Source organism: Psammomys obesus, unplaced genomic scaffold (assembly GCF_907164565.1).
Source record: "Psammomys obesus unplaced genomic scaffold, mPsaObe1.curated_primary_1811, whole genome shotgun sequence".
NCBI classification, from domain to species: Eukaryota; Metazoa; Chordata; class Mammalia; order Rodentia; family Muridae; genus Psammomys; species Psammomys obesus.
In genome coordinates this window covers 13650519-13667334 of record NW_026592666.1, presented here as the reverse complement: position 1 = coordinate 13667334, position 16816 = coordinate 13650519, and the positions used below count along the sequence as shown (strand labels likewise).

The 16816-nt window shown below is 49.3% G+C and overlaps 1 protein-coding gene across 3 annotated transcripts in view; it reads left to right on the top strand.

The window, feature by feature from the left end:
* The window catches only part of Dscam (DS cell adhesion molecule), a 527122-nt gene that overhangs the window by 414646 nt on the left and 95660 nt on the right, over positions 1–16816 (top strand). For 2 of the 3 annotated variants that reach the window (XM_055614797.1, XM_055614798.1), the window contains exons 16-18: positions 3113–3183; positions 13835–14075; positions 15400–15546. In XM_055614797.1, coding sequence (XP_055470772.1) covers positions 3113–3183; positions 13835–14075; positions 15400–15546 — 459 coding nt within the window. Of the gene's footprint in view, positions 1–3112; positions 3184–13834; positions 14076–15399; positions 15547–16816 lie in introns of those variants that run through there. The other variant, XM_055614799.1, reaches the window with a different exon arrangement.

The window sequence follows — 16816 nt, the reverse complement described above, 5'->3', positions numbered from 1 at the left end:
AGCGAATCCATTTTATGGCTAAAACGGCTTTCTCATAGCGATGCAGAAACAGCAGTTAGTTCTGTCTGTCATCTTTAGTCCTCCCTCAAAGAAGATGTCGAGAGAAGTGGAGACACTGTTAGAGTTGACAAGGTCAGCTCAAAATAGTTTTTTCAAGAATGGTTTTGATCAAGTGTGGAGAGATGATGGCTCAACAGTTAGAAGCAGTGTCGCAGTCCAAGGTCCCAGTTTTAGTTCGCAGCGTTGATGCCAGGTGACTCAACACTACCTGTAGCTCCAGCACTGGGCTGTTTGATGCCTGTGGCCTCTGTAGGAACTGAGTTCATGTGTACATACCCACACCCATACCCATAATTAAGAACAGTAAAAGAAATCTTTTTAATAGAGGAGCCACATGATTCTCTGTCACTGAGGAGAAATCTGTTCCACAGGTTTTTGTCAAATCTGATATCAAGTTTCCATGAGGAGTATTTGATTTGCAAAATTCAGAGGCAAGGCTCTAACAGTGAAGGTCCCAGTGGTGGGTGCTGGGAAGTGGCTTTGATGCTGGGAGAGCCTTTTTATGGGTGGATTAGTAAACCCAAGGGTCTCAGTGTCCAGCTATGCAGCTGTGCCTGGACCTGGTGAAGAGAAGGAGGAGCTCTCTTCTCACTTCTGCGAAGTGTCCTGTTGCAGGAGGGCGTGCCCTCTGGGCTCAGCTCCTGAGAGTCCCTGGAAGACCAAAGACAAGTGCAACCCTGGATGCTCAGGTCTGGCTGGATGCTCCGGTCTGGTTGGATGCTCGGGTCTGGTTGGATGCTCGGGTCTGGGGTGTGCCTTCGTGGGAATAAGGGCTGTGGAGGCTCCTGAGCAACGGTGGAATTTTAGAGAGGAACATGAAAGTGAGGGCAAAGGCTCAGAATTGTCCCAAGCCTGTGTGCTTTTATTCTGCCAAGGCATTGGATATAGGAAAGATGCAGTGAACAGGAGACCATGAAGTAAAAGGGAGAGGCTCTGTCCAGGGCAGTCAGTAAATCAGATGGGTGGGAGCTTCAGAGTACATTGGAGCCACACCTCTTTTTCCAGGGGCCCAGTCAAGGCCTGCTTCCCAGTCCTCATCTCTTGGCGTTGCTTCATCATGCTCCCTCCCTCTCATGAGCCCTGCCTGTGGGACTCAGCTGTCCTTTCCACCCCTCCTCGCACGGCAGAGGTCCACCTCCTTTCTTCTCATTGACTGGCAGTTTGAGCATCCATCTTTCTTATCTTCATTTTGTGTTCTTTTATGAAATATGCAAGGTCACTTTTATACAATTACGGTTTTTAACCCACCTTCCCTCTTTCCCTGATTCTCCATTCATCCCCTTTGGATTCTAGACAGTTTTGTTTCTACTTTCATGTCCTCTGTACACACATGGATTTATGTATCTATTTAAGCTATTGGGCCGACAAATGAGAAGCACGTGTGATTGCTGTCCTGCTGAGATAAAATGTATTTGCTTAATGTGACCAACCCCATTTCCTTGCATTGCTCTCCATGTGGCTGAGTAGAGTACCATCATGCACCTAAGCCACATTATCGAGATCCTTGCCTGTGTGCAGAGCACACTCCTTTCGTGGGCTATGGCCATTTCCTAAGCTCCTCCTGTGGGCTTGCAGCCTTCAGCACCCGCTTTGCTGCTTGGATGTTAAAACCTAACCTTGCTGTCAGATAGAGTCAGCCCTCAGAATCCCTATATCTGTGTCTGCAGGTTCAAACTCGAGGTTACAAAGATTCTTAAAGATTGCATCTGAATCGTATACGCATAGACTTTTCTTCTGGCATTATTCGGTAAACAATACAGAATCACAACTCTTGGCAGGGCCTTTATGTCTCGCTAGGTGTTCTGAGTCTCCTAAAATGGACATAAGTTTTGTGCTATTTTATAGATGACTTGACCATTGTTGGTCTTTTTCTGTCTGCTTTAAGAAAAGAGGCAGTGATGTGTGAGCCTGCTTCCTTATAACAGAAAAGGTCTACCTCTGGGGTGTAGAGCTGTCCTGCCCTGCAGTCTCCACACTGGCTCCAGGGCCTCCTCGTCTTCAACCAAAGGGCATTTCTTCAAGTTTGCCTGAGCTCGTTATGGCTTAGATTTCTCCCTTCCTCACCCCTTCTTAAAGAGATAATTATAGCATCGTACCTAGTTCTGTTTACTGAACCCGTCATTTTCATGACGTCCCTATGATATAAGTCTATCCTATGACACAGAAGAGAAACTGAGTCACAGAGACATTATTTAACTTACATGAAACAACACAGCCAACAAGAGGTGGTGCCTAGGAGGAAAGCCCTGAGCCCCCAAACTTGTACAGACACCATGACATGGATCCCTTTCAGCAAAGGGAACCCATCCTTGTCTGCTCTGAGGCCTCCCTAGGCCCAACCTCCTTCCCTCCTCCTGTCACCTCAGCACTGCGTGATCAGCCCCAACTCACCTCTCTTGCCTCCCGAGTATCCTTCTGCCATCTGTATCCTGTTATCCCACACTGGCAGAAATGGCTCTCATCAGTCCCTGGCAGCTCTCAGCACAGGATGAAAACCTGGTTAGAAATCGCTTTCCATCAGTAAAGCCCCCAGGTATGAGCTGCGCAACCCTAGCTGATGTGGCTTTTACCACCACAGCAGCTAGGAATGGGCTGTTGTGAGCCACAAGCTAGTCTCTTCTCTATCTGCGGCCTGAGTGCCTGCCTCAAGAGAGCCGTTAACTGCAGAGTGTGAGAAACTAGAGTGAACACAGACACCCGCCCTAGAGGAGTCCTTCCCTGAGCACCTTGACGATCCTGACGCCATCACCCTTAAGCCCTTGACGGCACAGAGTTGTTTAACACACGTGTCTCAGAGAGTTCTATTTCACCCCTTACTTCATCTAACTTGGTGTTATTAATCGTACAGCCAAAAGCACACTGAGGGGGGCTACAGGGTCAGGACTCCGGGAGTCATGAGCCCATGAGTAGACAAACAGAAGGCCGTCCACCGACGGCAGCAGCTTTCTGCTGCTCCTGAGAGCAAAATTCCAGATGACAGATACAGTGGTCATTCCTCCTGTCCTGCTCTGAACCTACGTCTAACCTGCCTGTGTGTTTTTGGTCCCTACAGCTCCTGATGGTCCACCTCAGGAAGTCCATTTGGAGCCCACATCATCTCAGAGCATCAGGGTTACCTGGAAGGTAAACTGAGGCAACACATGTGTTTTTGACACTTTTCTTAGTGTGCGAGCATCATCGCTCCTGTCATGATGCCAGGATACTAACATTCTATAGAATGTGCGTGTGTGTTCCAGTACATCTGTGGTTGCTTGATGATAAGGACTCGTCCTACGAAACATGTCAGGGTGGCTGTGTCATTGTGAATTATCCCCACCTATGCTTACACAAACTAAGCTGGCTGTGACACTTCTCAGTACTCCGAATGCTCAAACCCTTGTAATAGTCCTTGTGCGTTCAGTTGGCACGTCGTCAGCTTGAACACTACACCACGGCATAAGCATGTTTTCTATCCATGGTTTAGATTTCTCTGTAGTAAATCATCTGTCTCTAAAGGGTGAAGTTGCCCTGCCATACTCATTTCATCCTTAGAATGTGACCAAGGCTTCTAGGATCAGTCTCCGACAGAGAGTGAGGTCTGTGCCTCCTGACTGAGTGGTACAGTTTTATCACTTCAAACCTCCAGCGCTTCTTAGTAGTGAAGAACGCACTGTGTAGCCCATGGCACACAATGGCAGGAAAGAGAGAACCTCCCCATGCTGATATCAGCTAGCTGTGCCCTCAAGCAAGCGCCTGGGCTTCCTGAACATTGACATGAGCCTGGGAAGTGGCTGTCTACCAGGTAGTGAGGCCCAGGCTACGGTTGTAGATATAGATTGGCTGCTGCTTAGCTTGTGGGGAGGAGCAAGCCAGAGCCAGGACAGGAGGTAAACATTGTCAGTAAAGGAGATGGTGGAGTCTGTCTTTGGTGCAAACTTGTCATAGACCAGTGTTTGGGCTGCCACTGACCCACACAGGTGCAGGTCATAGCCCTCACCTGTGAGTGAGACATCCGGAAACTGGCCACCTCACTGGAGACGTACTCAGCGTTGACTGTATGGGTCCCACACTGCCGCATCAGGGACCTGTTACTGACCCATGCTCATGTGAAGATTTACCTGCTGCTTCTGGTCTGTCTGTGTGTCAGTAGCACGGTCTTCTCTCCCGTTTTCTCTCTCCTCTTCTCTCTTTCCCTTTCTTCCCCTCCCCTGCCTTTTCCTTTCCTCCTCACTCTTCCCCTCCCCTCTCCTCCCCTCCTCTCCCCTCTCCTCCCCTTCTCTCTTCTTTCTCCTCTGTTGGCGCTCTCATGAAATGATGAACACATGTAACAGAAGCAGCTTTCCACTGGGGGAGCGCATGCCTCCTCAGGGGATAACATGGGTTGATTCGGGGAGTCCCTGTATGTCAGCTTTCTTAGCCCTGGCCAATGAGCTGTGTTTGCAGCAGGCAGCATCGCACACTGTGTGGCTTGGGAGTGCGGCTGAGCCGTCCTCAGTCTTTGTGACCAGCCCACTCCTGTGAGCACACACACTGTACGATAAAAGGCTCTCAGCACGTCCTAACGCTGTACACAGCCCAGCCGGCTACAAACAGAAGGCTGGCTCAGTCTGCCGTGAATAGAGGTTGTGAAGTTTCAGCCAATTGCTCCATATACTTGCATTTGGATCCTGGAAAGGATCAGACATTACTGTGGCCTTGAGAGTCCTGGGGGGCTCTGAATGAAGGGCACATCATCTTCAGATATCTTCAGAGCATCTGCCTCTTGTTGCTGAGATTGGAAACTTCTGGGGGCTTGAACTGTGTCCCAATGTAAAAAGCGGCAGTCAAAGCCAGTGTGTTACAGTTCATTCTTCCTAGAGCCAAAGGGATGAAGGTTCTGTGGGCTGCAGAGCACGCTTGGCTTTCCTAAGACTCTAGTTGGATCCTGCGAGGTGCACAGCCCTGCTGCCAGCACCCCCTGCCTGGCTCTTGAACAGGCAGGCAGACTGGGCACCATCCCCCTGAATGAGGAGTGGCCACTGGAGATGAAGGCAGACTAGTTTAGTGCTCCAGTGGTGACAGAAAAGACTTTCCAGGGCAGTACTGTTTCAGGCCAGCTGTGGCCGGCTCTGAAGGACATGCAGGGACATGGTGTGCTCCCCACCACATGACTCTCAGTGAGTTCATGAATAAGTGAAGGGGGAGGGGAAAAGGAGTTAGCGAGCGAGCAGTGGATAAGGTGTAAAGAGGAGAGAGAACGCGTGAGGTGGGGTGAAGGAGCCGCTTGGCTAGTGGTTTCCAGCCTGTGGGTTGTAACACTTTGAGGCTTGAATGACCCTTTCACAGTGGTCGAAAATCAGATATCCTTCATATCAGATATTACAGTATAACTCATAACAGTGGCCAAATCACAGCTACGAAGCAGCAACAGAGCAAATTTTAAGGTCGGGGTCACCACAACACGAGGAACCATATTAAAAGGACAGTGTCAGGTGGTTGAGAGCACTGCTCTAGGACACCGATCCATCCCAAGGAGCTTCTGAGAAGCACCGTGGGCTCAGAGGCAGCCGAGGAGAGGTCACGCACTGCTCAGATGCACAGTACAGAGGAGGGCGTGTGAGGCCTGCCTCGTTCTCCGGTGGGCGTGCGGAGCTTGGCGGGTGCCAGAGCTGGGCCACCTCACAAGCTTTCCGCTGTAGCTCCCTGAACGGTGACTGGTCACAGGTCTGTGGTGCTTTCATAGGCACAGGTGGCTGCAAGCCACAGCTGGGAGCCCTCAGGGGAACACCAGGAGCCAGCCCCGCATCGAGGCAGGATGGGTGTGTAGAAAGGTGAGGGGCTGCATGTCCTAAGTGAAAGCACGGAGTGCTGGCTTGGCAGAGGTCAGAGCAGCACACGTCCAGCAGAAATGTACAACAATGAGAATCTGCTCCCTAGCTCTGTCCTGGCTGCCAGGGAGGAGAAGTTCACCTGCAGATTAATGGCATGTTTGTCAATCAAAATCAGAAAGAGCATTTAAAAATCTGAATAATGACACTTATTTGGTAGAATACATTCTGCCTTAATCTATTTCCTGAAGTATCTTTCTCTTTACATATCAGAGACCAAGAGTCCCACCTCACTTTGTAGCCTATGCAAACCTTGAGGTCACTATAAAGCCCAGGCTGATCCAGACCTTGCTATCATTCTGCCTCGGTCCCCTGAGTGCTAGAATTGTGTGTTTGTGCATGCGCACGCCATAGCAACTCCTAAAGGAAACATCCAGTATTTTAAATAATTACTCTAGATATCTCAAAAGACCGCAGTTGAAAGGAGAAGGTATTTCAGTTGTAAAATTCTGCATCAGATGGGAAATCTTTATAGACTGTCTCCAAAGTATGCCCTTTTCAATTGCTGCAGTCCTGGCATGCTCAGAGCAGTTGCAAGCTGATAGCTCCCAGCGAAACCCTGAGGGTAACTCCACCACTGCCTCCTCCTCGGCACCAGACACTGTGAAGATGTCATTTAATAAGTGGAGTTTTCACTTAGAATCCCAAATGGTTTCCACGAGACGAGACAGTGAAGTGCGTGTTCAGAGGTCTCAGAAGAACACTTTCCAACACTCCCCTGCCCCGTCCCCAGTGACCCGTGCTGTGAGGAGTCTTCGTGTCTCAGGGATGAGCCTTCACACGGGGACATAGCCCGTGACATGAAGAAACAAACTGCAGCATTTCGGCTGACAACAGTGAAGGTTAGTGAACTTCAAGCTGCATCCATCAGCCCGAACTTCAGGCTCCTCCATCAAAGCCCTCTGACCAGGACACTTTGGCACGCTGGGAAAGTGACTTCGAATGGCCCTGCTTCCTGGGCGCCTGGGCAGCTGTGGTTCTGAGCATTCCTCTCCTGGCACCATGCTGAACTTCCTGCCATCCTGCCACTGAGCCCTGGCACGGAATACAGCCAGATGACTAACCCACACATTGGAGAGATTTGCCCAGAATCTGAAAGTTGACAGACAGGTGTCAGGCTGGGGACCACCATGTGGGTAGCTCATGCCTACAAGCCGAGAGAAACATGAATTCCTTTCACTCTGCCTTCCAACCTCATGGGGTAAATGTCACCTGACATGATGAGGCTTGAGAAAATATGCATTCAAAGTCTACCTACTAGCGTTTTATTTCTAGATTATAAACCTAGGTCAGTATTCCTCTCTCCACAAAAGTTAAAATTAAAAAGTTGTCTTGAAGTACATGCTACTTAATTTTGTCAGCCATTTCCTAAATCCTTAGGCTATTTTAGATGACAAATTTGCATTTGCTTTCATGAATTAAGCCACTGGTTCTGGTTGGAGTTATGCATGCTTTATTAAAAATGCATACATGTCTCACAGGCACATAAGGAATTGTCAGTCCTAATATTAGCAGCTCTAACCTCTTCCCCTTCAACAAGACCAAAAACAGAAAACCAAAACCAAAAACAAACTGGCTTCAAGCCATCCTCATCCCCCATGGAGGTGGGGGGGGGATTTTCTGGAACCCCCCCCCCCCCCGGCATGGACCAGGAAGTACAGGCTCTGAGAGGGCTCACTCCTGAGCAGGAAGGAAATGAGTATTTGTGAAGAAAAGCACAAACCCCATGCCATCATTCAGCCTCATGTTAAAATGTCCGTATACCCGTCTTTTGTCTTGAACACCTTTGTACATCACAGAAAGACCAGGGTCATGAATTTCCATGTAGATACCATGTGCATTTCAAACAGGAGCCACCTTGCTTACTGCTCCATTTGGAAAGTGCTCTTTGCCTCCCTCTGTCCACCATCATCAGGCAAGCAGCTTATCCCAGCCACAGGATAAGCCTGCCTCAAGGACCCAGGCCTCAGAGAATGAGAGCAGCACCCCAGATCTTGGCAAGCTCTCCAGCATGAGCAGGGGCCAGCCTCAAGATGAGTAACAGAGATGTTTTATGTTTAGATACTAGGTGATAGGGTTTTGCCATTAAAAAACATAGTACCAAGCTCGCTTTTCCCCACTAGGATGTATAAAAATAAATCAAAGGGCCGGGGTTTACTCCCTTTGAGAAGGCAGGATGATGGGGAGCACGCACATGAACCGCACTGACGCTGCTCGTACCAGCATGTGCTTCAGCTACCTTTCCCTGTCCCGTACCTTGCGTCAGCGCCTGAAATCCCTGTGGATTGGTCAAGGGCTGCCCAATACACAGGTACCTGTGGGAGGCAGAGGCAGTAAGCCCAGGTAGTCCTCGCCCAGGCGTAGATGGGCAGACGTAGAGCCCAGCCTGACTCCAGAGACCCCTGCTGCATGCAGCTGGCCTTCACCTGCTTAGAATTCCCACCTGTGAGTAAGGATGCAGAGAGAAGACCCGGGGCTGGAAGGACAACCCCGTTTTCAGCAGTCTGCTGCCCCTTCAGGGGACCTGACTCCACTTCCCAACACCTAGGCTGGCCATGCCCTCTCATCACCCTGAAATCCAGGATCCCCACAAACACTCGCCACAGAGTCGCTCCAAGCTCGTGTGACCTGGGGCACCCGCAGGGTGCAGCTATGTTCCACGGCACGTTGTCGCCGTTGGCTCACCCCTCGGCTCAGCTCAACTACCTCTTTGCCTGACAGTCTTGCCTTTTTGAGCAGCGGTTGTCTTCCCCTCTCGTGATGCCCTGAGCTAGCCCTCAGCAGTGTGAGACTCGCACTGCGTGATGATGGCCACACCCCTGCCTGGGTTTCTTGTGCCCAGAGCCTTGTGTCAAGTGGGCACCCTGCTCACACTTGCCCAATTGGATGCACAGCTTATGAGGCACTTCGCTGCACAGCTATTGTGTGTGTGGAACACGGAGGAGGCATTTGTGAGGGTGGGGGCATCCAAGTGAGTGAGGGAGCTGCTACCCAGTAATGAAGGAGGGAGAAGACAGCACACAGCCTGAGAGATGGCAGAATCTGAAGAAAATTTCTATTCATTTCCCAAAGGACTCCCTCAGCCAGCCCCAGAAGAGAGCACTGCTCTTCAAAGGCTCTGTGGAGGGAAGGGGGTAGATACCAGGAAGGCTTGCCCGTGCAAGTCACCGGCATCCATGGCGATGGTGTGAGCTGGCAGCCTTTCCACACCCCTGCCTCTTTGCTGTTTCTTTAAAGGATGAAGATGATTTGAGAGATGCATGAAATACAGGCATTTGCAAGCCATGCTAATGGATTGACATGGTACTGTGGTTGTCATGGAGATCAGAGAGAGGTTCTTAAGGATGTGAGGGTTGGGAGAGATTGAGAGGCCAGAAAGAAGGGGGCCTGAGGGGAAGGGCTGGAGAGGGGTGGGAGGTCTCAGAGCAGAAAATGAGAGAGAGAAATGCAAGGAGGGCAGGACAATTACTAGATCCACAGCAGGGGGCAGGGAATGACTATCCTGCCACAGAAGCTGAGTGGCAAGCATGACCTCTGCCCCAGAGCACACAGTGTCTTCAGAGGGACTCCAGAAAAGCTGGAGGCCTTCCTCACTTATGAAATTACCCAGAATGAATAACCCCAGCTTCCTGGAGCAAAGTGGCTCCTCTGCAGGGCTCTGGAGCTTGGGCATGGAATAGGAGGAGGCCCTCAGAGTCATTTTCTTATTCTGTCTCCAGGTACCTATTGTGAAAAGTGTTCTTTTCTTTTCCTGTGCTTTAAGAGGCATGCTTGTCAGGTGGGTTTCCCCATAAGCCTACAGTCTATCTTCACTGATGATGTGGTTTGAATAAGAATGGCCCCTAGGCTCATATATTTGAATGCTTAGTCATCAGGCAATGGCACTACTTGAAAGGATTAGGAGGTGTGGCCTTGTTGGAGGAAGGGGTGGACTTTGAGATTTCAAGAGCCCAAGCCAAGCACAGTCTCTCTCCCTCCCTCTCTCTCTGTCTCTGTCTCCCTCTCTGTCTCTCTCTGTCTGTTTCTATGTCTCTCTTTCTATCTGTCTCTCTGTCTGTCTGTCTCTCTGTCACTATCTCTGTCTCTGTCTCTCTCTCTCTGCCTATTGATCAAGATGTAGCTCTTACTTAGCTTCTTCTCCAGCACCACACCGCCCTGATGCCATGTTGCATCCCTGATGTGGGCAGGAGAGGAGAGCATGTCAGCTACCCTGTCCCCAGAAGGTGTCCTCAGGCTCAAAGCCAGCTCCTATGAAGTAGACATGCACTGCAAAAGGCTCCTTGCTGACCCAAGCCTGCAGAAAGGTCTCGAAGCACTGGCCTCCAGAGAACCAGGGTTTGGGTAGCGGAATGGAGAAGAGGAGAGAACATTCCTTGTGGCAGATGTTTCTCGGGTGGGCTGTGCAGAAGAGATGATGTGGAGGATGCTGGGCGATGACAGGAGTGACAGTGGTGGCATCAGACACCGCCGGGACCACGGAGGTTTGGGTAGTCACTGCTGCTGACAGTGACCTTGATTCTTGGAGCATACGCCTTACTTGAGAGGACACTTTTAACAGCTTTGTCTACAGGGGTAGCTAGCAATTCTATTAGGTACCTATAAAGGAAATGTAAGCAATAGCATGGAACTTGTCCAAAGCTTAGGAGAAGGAACAATGACAGATGCATCCTCCTAAGCTAAGCCACTTCTAATAGAGTAATAGCAAAAATTCCTGCTTACCAATAGCCAACTGAAATGCAAGCTTTAAAAACAAGGAAGTCCCCTCCCTACTCTTCTGGGCTACAATTGGGATATAAAATGAATAAATAAATTAAAAAGAAAATTAAAAAGAAACAAAGCAAAAAACACATATATGCTTTTATTATAAACATATACTTTTATTATATATATTTATATATATATGCTTTTATTATATGTATATTACATGGTCATTTGGTAGCTTTGAAAAAAGTAAGGCAGTCACTGGGCAGTGGTGGTAGATGCCTTTAATCCCAGCCCTCAGGGAGGCAGAGGCAGGCAGATCTTTGTGAGTTTGAGGCCAGCCTGATCTATAGGGACAGTCCCAGGGCAGCCAAGGCTACACAGAGGAACTCAGTCTCGAAAACAGAAATAAGGTATTCTTCTACTGTTGGGATGTTAGTCCCACAGATAGGATTAAAAATGGAAAAAATAGATTGCAGAGGTGCTTAACAGCATTTGTAGTTGAAAATAAGTTGCAAAGCAATAATGTGAATGTGGGAGAGCAATTAACTAGAATCAAATGTAAACATAATTGTTTTCAGGAACTTTGAAGCAAGAGGAAACTGTGAGCCTAGTAACATATCAAATGAGAAAAAGAAAACCAGACACAGAATTGTAGACTATAAACAAGAGATGTCTCACACTGGACAAGAAAAATGAACCAGATCAAAGCATTCTCAGGCTCCTTAGACTCCTGTCATGAAACAAAGTGATGTAATGAGTCTATACATTATTTTGCCGAAGCATAAAATGAGAAAAAAAATGCCCTTTATTACAGAATAAGGACAGAAATGTAGATTTCCTAAGAAAATGTGGATCATTAGTTTTAATTTTTATTTTTCTTTGAATATTTATATATGTGTATGCAATGTATCTTGACCATTTCCGCCCCTCTTCCAGCTCCTCCAGGACCTTCATCACTTCTCTCTCTCTCTCTCAAGTTCATGTCTTTCTTGTGTGACTTTTAACCCACTGAGTCCAGGCAGTGCTGTCCACATGCACAAGGGCCTGGGGTCACCCGGAGGGGACAATCACAGTGTCCACAATCACAAAGAAAAGTGACTCTTCCTCTCCCAGCTGCGTCACGGTCAGTCGCTCCTCAGCTAGGAGTGGGCCCCGGGAAGCACAGTCCCCATCTGGGTGGGGTTTTTAACTGGCTTCAACTTCGCAGCAATGTGGCGTTTATTGTAAGTGAAATCTTGTAGCGGAACAGGTGCAAGGCCGAGGAAAAGGACAGTTGTCCCACCCATGTCACAAGCTTCCAGGGGGGTGCTGAACCCGTGGCTCTAGATAAGCCTTCTTGCAGGCATTTGACTCCACTGTGTACCTGGCTGCATAGCTCTCATGCTGTGATCCGGGCTACTGGCTTTCTCTTGAAGCCTTGCAGGAAGCCAGCTAAACAATTAGAGAGGGTGCTTAATGGATAGGAATCTAATTTGCAAAAATTATCATTTATACTTGAGTCACTTATCTGATAATTGCAAAAAAAAATCTACATGAAATAAGGTAAATCTCGTTGTTGGTAAAATTGGCTTACATATAATGATTTCACAGGAAAATTAACTTTGTTAACCAGCTAGAGGTTTACATGCAAGTCGGCAGGTGCGCTACAGCGTCTTGTGAGCTCTGACTCTAAAACTCTAAAATCTTTGAGTGTTCTTGAAGAGAAATGAACAACGGACCCCTCAGTGTGATAGCAAGGCGAGTGTGTACTCTGACACCAGGGCCTTGCCCGGGCGCTCAATGAAATGGCGGTGGCTGAAGTGGCTGGTTTTCAGCTGTGGGCCCACCCGTGTGTGTTCACTAGCCTGGCAGATGAGGACAGCGACTGCGCCCACGTAAGCCACACAGGGAGAGATGTGCTGTGAGAAGCCCCACCAGGAGGCTTTTGTGCATTAATTAAAAGGTTAAAATGTTACAAATAAGTGAAGGGAACACTGTTCTCCATGATGGAGGCCAGCCTGGGGTGTCTGTCCAGCTGGGAGGAGAGTATGTCAGGCTGCAAACAGCATCTCCTGAGCTCACACATGCCGCCTTCCTACTCAGCACCTTTCTGTTCTAACATCTGTGCCCTTCGCCATGTACTACTGATTTTCAGAGATTTGTTCTGCCCTTGAACTCCATCCATCCACTCACTCCTGTGTCTGTGGGCACTTTCTCACTTCCTCCTCCCTCTAGTTTTCCTAAAAGACAATAAATAAGTGAGAGATAGATAGATGATAGATAGATAGGTAGATAGATAGATAGATAGATAGATAGATAGATAGATAGACAGACAATGCTGATGGAGATAGATAGATAGGCAATAACAATGATGGTGGTAGATAGATAGATAGACAGATAGACAATAACAATGATGGTGGTAGATAGATAGATAGATAGATAGATAGATAGATAGATAGATAGATAGATAAACAGATGATGGGTAAATGTAATAGGTAATAGATGGTAGACTGATGAGAGATGGAAGATGACACATAGATTAAAAATATAGCAGACAGACAGACAGAAGCCGGTTGGTGGGCAGGAGACAGCTAGATGATGAACAGGAAGAGCGGCGCAGAGTGCGATCACTGGAGAGGGGGCAAGCAGTGCAGATGCAGGCTGTCTTCCACCAGGGTTTCAGGTGAACCACGGCAGCCTGACCAAGGCACTTGGAGCACACACCCTGCAGCATCAGAACTGCGGCTGGCGTCCTGCGAGGCCGAGCGAGGCTCGCGAGGGAGCGCGGCCGAGGGTGAGGAGGCCAGGCCAGGGAGAAGCACTCCTGCAGAGGCTGCCCTGCCTGTGACTGCACTGTGCAGCGTCTCCATTACCCCTGTCACCCACAGCCTGGCAATACTAAATAGAGAATTACAGAGATAAGCAGCTTATACGTCTAAATGGCCTTTATGACAGCACCCTGACCTGATTCTATTACATTTCTTTCATTAGTTACAGTTGCTAATTTCCTGCAGTGCCTGGCTTAGGAATGATGCCTGTCACAAGCTTACGGGGCTCAGCGGGAAGACAGAGCAGCCGCACAGCCGGGGCTAGCCTCGGTCTCGGCCATGGGAGATCTGTGCCAGAGTTTGTGGCGGCTGCACTTGCCTCACTATTACCTGGCTGTATTTCTTCCTAAGTCATTTTGTGTTTCATGATTCCCCTGCCTCCATTTTCCTGACTGTGTACTTCTTTTTCCTGATTAGGCCCCCAAGAAACATTTGCAGAATGGGATGATCCGTGGCTACCAAATCGGCTACCGGGAGTACAGCACCGGTGGCAACTTCCAGTTCAACATTATCAGCATCGACACCACAGGCGACAGCGAGGTGTACACCCTGGACAACCTGAACAAGTTCACCCAGTACGGCCTAGTGGTGCAGGCCTGCAACCGGGCCGGCACGGGGCCATCCTCGCAGGAGATAATCACCACAACCCTGGAGGACGGTAGGTCTGGCGGCCGGCCGCGCCATTCTTTTATATGTATCTGTACCCTGCAGCCCTACTCCCTGTTAGCTGTCTAACCCTCCCTGTCAATTCACGCCAGCCCTGAAAGCGTGAGCACTCAGAGGCCCAAATGTGCCCTGAATCTTCCTCTTTGCTGTGTGAACACAAGAGTGTGCCCTGCATTTGAAAAGCCAAGACTGTTCCCATCTAGAGAGTGGAGATCTTATTTTCTAAGTCTTTCCCCAAAATTGGTGTCGAGAAGCTTTTGAAATTTTTCTGTATGTTATTATAATTTCATTTGTACCTCTCTGTAATGATTGCTTTCTATGCCCAAGCACTCTGTGGCCAGAGAAAACCCCTAAAAGTTCTCGGGTCTCCGGAGCAGATCCCATAGTGACCACGCGCCCCCTAGTGACCGACATGGCTTCATGCGCACTTCCTTGAGGGCAGGGAACACCCAGCAGAGCTGGCTCTCCACATGGCGGAGTTAAATCAGCACACTGCCATTAGCACGGCCGCTTGCACACTGTGTCATTTGATCACACACCAGAGAAGGCAGGGAGGGAAGCCTTAGCGAACAGAACCTGGAAGAGCAGCGTGTTCGGCCACTCCGCAGGCTAGTGAGATCCGCTTTTCCGCTTGGCTTCAGCTGATGTTGGACGCCCTCTCCTCTCCCTGACACTTAACACTGGCATGCAGTCAGCACTGAAAGCGGTGTGTAAGCTGGGAGTAGACACCATTAACCCCAGCAACGGAGAGGCAGGCTCTCTGTGAACTTGAGGCTAGCCTGGTCTACACAGAAAGTTCCAGGCCAGCCAGAGCTGCACGGTGAGACCCTGTCAATGGATGAGCAAACAGCATATACTCCTAACTTCCTTTTCCTTCTTCCTCTGATAAAGCACTGTGCTCTTGAAAAGAAGGCTTGGGAGATGAGGTGGGAAGCCGTGTGATAGTACTTCTCTCCCTTGTTTCCCGATAGCCTTTGCATCAGGTTCATTAGGTACAGAGACAAAGTGCCTGCGCACTAATGTAGCTGAAGGCAGGAGCCTGACCTGGTGGCGGGAGTGCAAGGCAGACGAGCAGTGGCCTGTTCAGGGTTAAGACAACGTACGCTCAGTTCAGGTCTGGGATGACTTCCTGGAAGTGGAGGCACTGTGATGACAACTGTGTAGCCCCAAGACCTTTAACCGATCTGCAACACTCCTGTGGGGAGCTGTGCTGCCTTCCCTTCCTCTGCTGCTGATCCAGTACCGATTCCCTGTGGACCACGCACAGGTATCACAGATTATAGTGATAGATGTAATGATGTACCATCTCTTTTCAGTGCCCAGTTACCCTCCTGAAAATGTCCAAGCCATAGCAACGTCGCCAGAAAGCATTTCAATTTCTTGGTCCACGCTGTCCAAGGAGGCCTTGAACGGGATTCTCCAGGGGTTCAGGGTCATCTACTGGGCCAACCTCATAGACGGAGGTAGGCGGACTCCTCAGGGTGCTGCGTGTTCCCAGGGGGTGGTGAGTGTGTTCCTGGGGGACCCTGCACAGCCTGCAGACCCTCTGCCTGGGGTGAAATCAGGTTGCAGGGGACCAATGAACACTTCTCTCTTTGTTCAACCTTGTTCGACTGCCTGACACATGGGAGTCTGGGCACTCCCATGGCTTTTCAAAGGCAGCTTGAGCCAAAGGTGATGCATGCCTTTAATTCCAGCTCTTGGGAGGCAGAGGCAGGAGGATCTCTGTGAGTTCAAGGCCAGTCTAGCTTATAAGAAAACAAGTCCAGGGGCTCTGTTAGACAAAGAAACTCTGTCACCTCTAAAACAAACAAACAAAAGGCAGCTTGAAGCATTCTAGAGAGTAGCAGTTGGCTAAATTAGGCATTGTCGTGTTTTCTAAATTATGAGTGTCTATGTCAGAATTGCAGGCAGCTTCAACATTAATCTCTGTGCAGGCTCAGCCTACAAGTCAGGACCCTGTGAAGTCACACATCAAATACTTAGGATAGGATTTATAACAGTAGCAAAGTTATAGTTATAAAGCCGAAATGAAATAAGTTTATGGTGTGGTCACCGCAGCATGAGGAACTGTCTTAAAGGGTCGCAGAGTTTGGAAGGTTGGAAAGCGCTGCTCTAGAACGTTCTATATAACGTGTGCCCACATACCTGGTCCTTTTAGTCCCCAAACAGTTCCAACATTAAGTCGCTATGGTCAGCGGGTGTGGGGACTCCAGGAAGATACCAGAACACCTCGATAGGCATGTAATCGTTCCCATGAGGACCCACTAAATCCAAAACCCCTGGTTTAAGCAATCTACACATTTTTCCCAACTCCGCATTCCTGGCATGTTTCTGTGCCTCACCCAATGCACCCACCATGTTTCCCTCTTCCTGCCCTCCTCCTTGCCCCTTGCCTTCCTTCTTCTCGCCCCTCACTTCCTGTCCCCTTTCTTTCTACGCCTCACTCCTGCCTCTCCTCTTCATGTCTATCACTTCTTGTCCCTCTCTTTCTGCCCCTTACTTCCTGCTTTCCCTCTTCCTGTTCCCTTTTTCCCAGCCCCTCACTTCCTACCTCCTCTTCATGCCTGCCATTTCCTGCCGTGTTTCATCCTGCCCCCTTCCCTCCTACCCCCCCTCTGCCCCGAGCGTCCTCTCTGCCTGGGTGTAGACTGTGTTCCTCGCCTTCCTCTCAGTTCTGCAACACCTCTGCTCAGAAGCACTGGGTCCACTCTGCAAAGCGGCTCTGCTCAG